Source organism: Vulpes vulpes, chromosome 14, assembly GCF_048418805.1.
Source record: "Vulpes vulpes isolate BD-2025 chromosome 14, VulVul3, whole genome shotgun sequence".
NCBI classification, from domain to species: Eukaryota; Metazoa; Chordata; class Mammalia; order Carnivora; family Canidae; genus Vulpes; species Vulpes vulpes.
In genome coordinates, this window is record NC_132793.1 from 20,956,086 (window position 1) to 20,963,944 (window position 7,859).

The 7,859-nt window shown below is 54.7% G+C and overlaps 1 protein-coding gene across 1 annotated transcript in view; it reads left to right on the forward strand.

Annotated features, from left to right (window-relative positions):
* Window positions 1-4,900, forward strand: part of KIAA1755 (KIAA1755 ortholog) — a 39,743-nt gene extending 34,843 nt beyond the window's left edge. The window contains exon 14 of the mRNA XM_026009685.2: window positions 3,667-4,900. Coding sequence (XP_025865470.2) covers window positions 3,667-4,368 — 702 coding nt within the window. The 3' untranslated portion in view covers window positions 4,369-4,900. The remainder of the gene's footprint in view (window positions 1-3,666) is intronic.
* Window positions 4,901-7,859: the final 2,959 nt, after the last annotated feature.

Here is a 7,859-nt window from a genome sequence, read left to right on the forward strand (position 1 = left end):
GAAATCATCTGCTTCTTAAACGTTGGGATTAGCGGAAAGGAGGCCAGGTATTTCCGAGAATCCAATCAAAGCTGTGGACTTTGTCTCCACAAGTAGCTCTCTGCTACCTGTCAGCTCCCAGCTGACAACTTCTGGTGGCCAGACCCGCCTTAAGAATGTTGACCTTATCCTACTCCTTTGGCTGGGGAAACAGGATCAAAGAAGGGTTGTCACTCAGCCAGCGTCACACAGCAAGCCCATGACACCATTCTAGTGCTCTTTCCCATGCCCCACCTTGTCCGGCACAGACAGCAGGAGCTGGGGAAAGGGGATGGACAGTCGGCGCAGGGTGGGCCCAGGGGTTTTTCTGAGCACCCTCAGAGCAGAGGCCTCGGCCCTTGCTGGGAGCCCAGAGTTTGGCCAGGAACGGGGAGGAGAAGGTAGGGCTCCTCTGGTGGATGGGAGTGGGGCAGTGCTGGGGTAGGAGGCAAGGGGAACTCCATTGCTTGGCATCCATCATCCCTCGGCAATCCAGTGTCGCCAGGCTGAGCAGTCCCATTTTACAGATGAGCAGACTGAGGCCCTGAGAGGGGAAGGAAGGGACTTGCCTAAGACCACTTGCCCAAGGCTGCAGAAGAGAGCTGGAATCCAAACACAGATGCATTCGTGATGCTCTGTGTTCTTCTCCAACGGTGAGAAGGCCGGTGGTAACAGATTCCTCTGTTCAACTGGGTGTGATGATGATGGTGATGATGATGGTACGATCATTATCAGAGTAGCCCACATTAGTGACTGTGGACTCCGTGCCAGACACGTGCTTGTTTTGATCTCATCATTTTTTTTTCCATTTATTTTTTTTAAAGTAGGCTCTATGCCCAATGTGAGGTTCAAACTCACAACCCCGAGATCAGGTCACACACTCTGCTGACTGAGCCATCTAGGCACCCCTAATCTCACATATCTTTACGAGGAAAGGGTACCTAAAGAGGAGAGTGCCTCACTCATGGTTCCCCAGAGGACTGGTGGCCAAGCAGGATTTGACTTAAGACCCTCCCCACCATTTAGCCATTTAGCCACATCTCTCATTTTTCTGATGGGGAACTGAGGCTTAGGAGGACAAGGCACAGCCCCAGAGAGCTGCACCCCAGATGGGACAAGAACCCACAGCTCTGGCCCAGGCCCAGGGTCCTCAGACTTGCCCCCTCGCACTTGCCCCTGAGGACAGAGTGTGGCAAGGGCCTGACCCCAGCCTCCCAGCTGTCAGGCTGGTCTAGCACACAGCAGACAATGAACACCGGATGCTTCAGAGGGCAGCAGGAGGGACTCTGGTCAAGGCCCGCCTGGGGCACTGCAAGAACAGGCCACTCTGTCTCTGCAGGGCAGCCGGCAAGGGATATGACAGTGGCAGTGAAGGGACCCCCACTCCCAGCTGACAGCAGAGAGCCAGGCGGTGCCAGAATCTGGGGCTTAGAGCCAGGGGGGCAGCTCCTGCCTGCACAGGCTGTGTGACCTCAGCGACGGTCTTCTCTGCTCTGGGCCTCAGCTCCTCATCAGTAATAGCGATCGTCATAGTAATCATAACCAATGCTTTTGGAGTTATTATGTGGTGGGCCCTGTCAGTCATTTCACAGGTCATTTCATTGTCACACCAACTCTCTGAGGCAGGTGCTATTATTATGCCCATTTTATGCACCAGGAAACACAGAAAGGTCAAATAACTCTCCAGGGTCAAACAGTTGGAAAGTGGCAGAGCTGAGATTCAAACCCAGAACCCTTGGCTCTGGTGCCAGCCTTGCTGGGTAGTGAGAGAATGAAACGAAATGTAAGTAAACCCTCACCCCCTGGGGCTTTACTCAAATTTGGTGTTATTATTATCGACACCAATATGATCATCATTAGCAGCAGTAGGAGCGTGGAATGCCTCATGGGTTAAGGGCATCTGGCAGCTTCTCTCCCTTGCTTACTAATTTTAGCCGATTTCAGCCCCATAAAGCCATCTCGCTGCAGCTCTGCGCCTTTGCACTTGCGGCTCCCTCCGTGGGGAACCATCTGCCTCAAGACCGGCTGCTGCCTTGCTTTCTGCAGGCTCAGCTCGCAGGTCCCCTCCTGGCCGCCGCCCTTCCCGACCGCCTGGCCCCCCATCCCTGCAGTCACCCTGTTTTTTTCACTTCACGGTGCTCCTCACCATCTGCAATTATCCTGTGGCTTCCTCCCCTGCTTGCCTGTTGTGACTGGGGAGGTGAGCCCCGGACTGTGTCCTCATGCATCCCTGGTGCCAGGTGCAGGGTCGGCCCCCACAGAGGCCAAGTAGCTACAGGAAGAGCGAGGAGTGAGGCAGAGGAAGGAAGACTGGGGGGGGGGGGGCAAGCGGGAGGATAGATCCCCCCCTACCCCTGGCCACCCGTGCCAGGCCTGGAAGTCAGACAGGAGGTGGCCTCAACCCTGGAATCCCACCCCGGCCATCTCACTGACCTGGCAGCAGGCCCCTGCTCCTCTTAATCCACACGATCCAGGCTTGGGCAAGATGATCTCGGAGGGCTACCCATCCCCGTGCGGCTCAGCCTAGGAGATGGGGTCCCAGACCGACCGACAGACAGGACAGCCCTGGGGCTGCACTCAGCCCCAGGCCGAGAGCGCGTGGACCACAGCTTTGGCACTAAATAATAATAAAACAATTGTGCCGCTAACAGAGATTTATGGAGCCCTTCCCCAGCCGTGAGCTCCGTGTGCTTCCGCCAATATGAAGCCATTTATCTAAAGACAAGTTCCCTTAATCCGCGGAAAGATGGTTTCCTTGGAGAAAACGGTTCTCAATCCCCACAGCTAACAGCTCGCTGTCGGCTCCTAAATTAATGGAGAGAAAGATTATGTTTTTCACGAGCTGCTGGGAATGTGCTGGCTCCTTTGCAGCCTGCAGACATTTTGTGGGTGAAGTAGGGACAGGCCACATCCTAAAATGGGGCAGAGTGAGGGGAGCCCGGGCCCGGGTTGGCTGGCGGTCTTGATGGTGACTGCGCCGCACCACCCTGCCTGGGCCAGTCTCTCCCGTGCAAGGAGGTGCTTGGACACATCGGAGTCTAAGGCTGGACACATCTGAGTTCAAATCCCAGCTCTCCACTGACTTGCAGCATGACCTGGGGCAAGAGATTTCACGTCTCTGAGCCTTGGTTTCCTCCTCTGTAAAATGGGCTACTGGTACAGTTCAGTGTGATCCTACCCAAGATGCATAGAACCCAGCAAACAGTCGGTGCTCAATTAACATCCACTAGACACTTCTCTCCGTGTCACTCATAAGGCGGGAAGACAATTGTTACCACAATCCAAGAACCCGAATGATCATCTAGTACAACCTCATCTTCTCGAGAAGGAATAACTGAGCCCCCGAGGGGCTAAGTCTTTGCTGGCCCTCTGGGTCTGTGAGACCATGCCTGAGGATCCAAGGGGTGCTAGGGGCCCTTTACTGATCGCAGGTGTGTTTACCTCAGGGAAGAGAGGGAAACCGTTGCCTTCATTGATGGCAGAGACCCTCATGGCACACGGAGGAGACCAGGTCACTGATTGGGCATTTCTTAGGAATTCAGCCCAGGAATACTTACTCTCTGCTTGGAGAGGCGCATCCTTTTCCTCATGGAGCCCCAAAGTCCCACTCGTAGTCTGAACTCCTCATCCCCCTCTTCTCGCCCCCAGATGACCTGGTTTCACATGGACTGTCAGGACCTGATGAGACAGCTCAGGCTGGGCAAGACCCAAAGGGCCAGCCCTGGAGACCAGCGCCGCCTCCTCCGCTACCTGCAGCGACTGGCATCTGAGTTCCCTGCAGAGAAGCTCACGGCCATGGAGCTGCAGGTGGCCTCTCTGAGCCAGGAGGGCCTGGGCCAGGACCTGTGGGAGGAGGCCCGGGTGAGACACGAGGAGATCCAGACTCTCCTGAAGAAGGCACTAGCCCACTGTCCATGCCCAGAAGGGCCCACTGCCCCCTCAGCACACCCGGGACTCAGAAGGGCAGCTGCCAAGGGCCAGAGTGTGAATGGAGATGTTACTTCCAGGGGAAGGCCAGGCCTGCCCCTCCAGGATTCACTAGGCCTGGACCGTTCGCCAAATTCCTGTTGGCCTCGGGCCCCCAGAGAGGGGCAGAACAGAAATTTGCAGGCAGGCCTTTTGCCGCAGGACGTTGGCCAGGCCCGAGAGGCTGATGAAGGCAAAGGCCCCCATGAGCCATTTCTGTTTCCTGCCCCTGAGGGCTTCCTGGCCCCCCTCTTCTCCTGGCAGCGACTCCCCAGGCAGAGTCAGACCCCCCATCCCACGGGGGGCAGCTTCTCCTCAGAGGGGACAGACTCACAGACGTCCCTGGAGGACTCCCCCCAGACGAGTCCCCCTGCATCCCTCTAGCTAGGACCCCCTCCAATCACACCAGGCTCTGGGGTGGGGGGTGGTGGCTGGGAAGGGGCCCAGGGACAAGAGGAAGCTGGGGAGCCCTGGCTGATCCTATCTGGACCTGGCTCCTGAGCACTCGCTATATGTTTGGCCCATGCTAGGAGAGGGTAAGAACCCGAACCCATTCCCAGCTCTAGAAAACTCTAGGAAGACCTGACTCAATCGGAATAGAGAGTACTGAGGGCAAGGCAGGACACCGTAGAGCCTGGGAGACTCCGTAAGCCCCGCGTCCCATCGTGGATGGAGCTGTTGGTACAGACCCTTCCAGAGGTCTTGACAAGCCTGACACCCATCTGGAGTTCGGGGGTGTATTAGCTTCTCCTTGGAGCCCGGGGCGGGGGCATAGTTGCCATGAGTGGGGAGATTCCGGGGAGTGGCTTCTGATCCGAGACAAGGATTCCAGTGCCTGTTTATTTGGCAGTGATTCCAGGAACCACAGGGAGGAGGTGAGTGTGGGAAGGGAATAAAGGGCGTGTTGTCAAGTAAATCACCGCATGCTGACTGTTTATTCTCTGGGCCGGCCTCGGGCAAAGAGAATCATCTGCTGGAAGCCAGTCAGTGTACCCTGAAGGAGTAAGTAAGGGCAGGGCATGCACTCTCTGCTCTCTCGCTGGCGCCTCCCACGCACAAGGGCCATCAGTCTCACAGTCCAGGAACCCCAAGAGATCTTGTCCCCCGCCACGCACTCCAGAGAGAACCTTCTCCCCTGGTGATGTTCTAGCTTCCTCTCCCCACACATCTCCTCAGACTCTTCGACTTTCACTCCCCCACTCCCCGGGTCCCCATCTCTCTTTAGGCACAGCTTCTGGTGCCCCGGGTCATAGGTGGGGTTCTGCTGGTGGTTGGGTTTGGGTGAGAGTAGGGAGCCACATCCCCATCCAACAGGAGGACAAGGTGGGAAGGCCTTGACACCTCCGATCTCAGAGTAAAGCGGGAGCGCGAGTTTCTTGTCTCACAGAGTCCAAGAATGAGTCTCGAGGACAAAAGAGAATGAGTAAAGTGATAGAGTTTTATGAAGCAAGGGTACAGAAAAAGCTCTCAGGAGTGAGAGGGGTCCCAATAGTGTTGCCAACACGAGCCTCCACCGACAGTCTTATTTAGAACTAACTGGGGAGCCTGTGGCCTTATCATTTTTGGGATGGCTTGGTCTGAGTAAGGACTGGTGATAACATCTTTAATGGCTCACTTCTTCCATGGGGTATGGTTATTCTTGGTTGGTCACAGTGTGGCTGCCATAAAAAGACCCTACCGCTGATGCCCAGGGCAGGTTAGTCTGGTTTGTTCCCTTATCTCTGGTTTTGTTAGGCCTCAGCATTTCTGGGATTTCTGTGAGCCTGGTCACGTAGCCTCCTACCTATCTCTCTCTACCTCACCCCAACTGTCCTTTCTAGGGTATCTAGAAGACAGCCAGCCTTTCACTTGGCTCAGAGTAACCCCTGCTAGCGCCTCCCCTGAATGTCATGATGCTGGGAAAGTATGAGGCCCTGTCCCTGCCTAGGATATATTAATAAGGTGGCCCCTGGCAGCCTGGCCCTGGAATCTTCCTAGCTCCGGGCAGAGGGTGGGGCACTCAGCTCAACTCTGGAAAGAGAAGGAAGCTGGATGGGAGTGTGCCTGGGAGGGCCAGGCAAGTTTTTTGGGAAACAGCTCAGCAGAGAAAGCAACACAAACCTCAATGCCCAAGTTGGCTTCAGGAATCTTCTAAGACTCTAGATTTCTTCAGGTGTGGTCTGTGGCTTGTCTGCCTCAGAACCATGAGCAGAGTTGATCAAAGGCAGCTTCCTAGGGGGTCCCACCCAGATAATTAAAATCAGACCCTTGGAGCCAGGGCATGGCAGGGAACTGCAGTTGTAATCAACTACTTGGGTGTTTCCCCTGCGACACGGCGAGGTGGGGTACTGTGGGGCCACACTTGAGGCTAGGGTCTGAGCTGGCCCCCCAACCCAGGCCAGCCCACGTTCTTGCATTACACTCTCCTGCCTTCGTCCAGACTGGCCTGGGGATGCAGGAGGCGGGTGATAAGCCCACCTCCATCCATGCCTGTCGCCTCAGAGGGGGGCTGAAGGCTCTTAAAATGCTGTTGCCATAGCAACAGCATCCAACCAGTGGGGGACCATGGGCAGGGAGCCAGGGCACCTGGGGTGCAAGGATAGAAGCTAACTTCCGAGAGAGAATACAAGACACTGTAAGGGAGGAGAGGGGCTGAGGAGGCGGATGGATGATCCCCGAATCCTTGGAAGGGAGGGCTCCCCAAAGCCATCTTGTGCATCCCACTGACTCTAAAAAGAGCCAAACCGCAAGAGCAGCCCATGGGGGAGAGGGGAGGCAGACATGAAATATAATGATGCATACTAGTATATAAAAACAAATAAATAAATAATAATAATAATAATAGCTAACATTTATTCTGCATTTTCTTAGCGCCTAGCTCGGTGCTAAGCACTTTAGAAGCTTTACAGGGCTCACTGGATCTTTCATGACAATCCTAGGAAGTCAATACAATACCAATTTCACTCCATTTTACTGGGGAGGATACCAAGACTCAGACAAGTGTTATGCAGTGAGTGGCAGAGCCAGGACTTGGTACCACACTGATACCTTGGACTTATCTTGGGACAAGCCTGGGCTGATTGCTGTTTCTGAATTGGTCACAGGCTTTGTCTCCTCAGAGACTGGGCTGTTGCCGAGTGCCCCAGGGGCCTTGGCTGAGCTGGTCTTGGTCCTCTGGGCACTGCACATCTGGTCTCTTGTAACACGCTAGCCAGTGTCGCAAAGTGGTCCATCACGTGGCTCTGGAGTTGGACAGGCCAGATTTCTGCCCAGGCTCCCTGACTCACAAGCTGTGAGTCCTTGGCCAAGTTGTGCCACCTTTCTGTGCCTTGGTTGCCTTACCCATAAAATAAGACTAATCAGATCTCAGAGCCTTGCTGTCAGTATTAAATGAATTAATATGTGGAAAGCCCTTAGAAAGGTGCCTGGAATCACTTACTATTAAGTGATTGTATCTGTTATCATACTTTGGCACCAGCCCAGCCAGTCCCTGCTTTCATTATCCAGCAAATCAAGGAAGAAATTTCTCCAGAGGCCACCAAGATTCCAAAAGAATTTTTTGCTCTTTGAATCATGTGGATTTCTTAGTTTTCTGATTAATTGCCTTCTGCCCTAACCTGCCCACGGTGGGTGGGTGCATGGCATGTGACCTCGCCCAGGAGATGTCCCACTGGTGACAACAGAGCTTTGTGTCAGCAAAGCCTCAGCCCCTAAGAGGCTGCTCGGAGGAGGCAGAGGTGCAGTGTCCCTTTGTGCTTAGAAGATGGGCTGTCAAGGAACCCCGCGTCTACCAGTGACAGGACGACGTATAGTTCACCATGATGGGTGCCCCCTTTTCACATGTGAGGGGTTGGTAGGCAAAGGGTGGTAGAAGAAGGGAAGGACCTCAGGTGGCA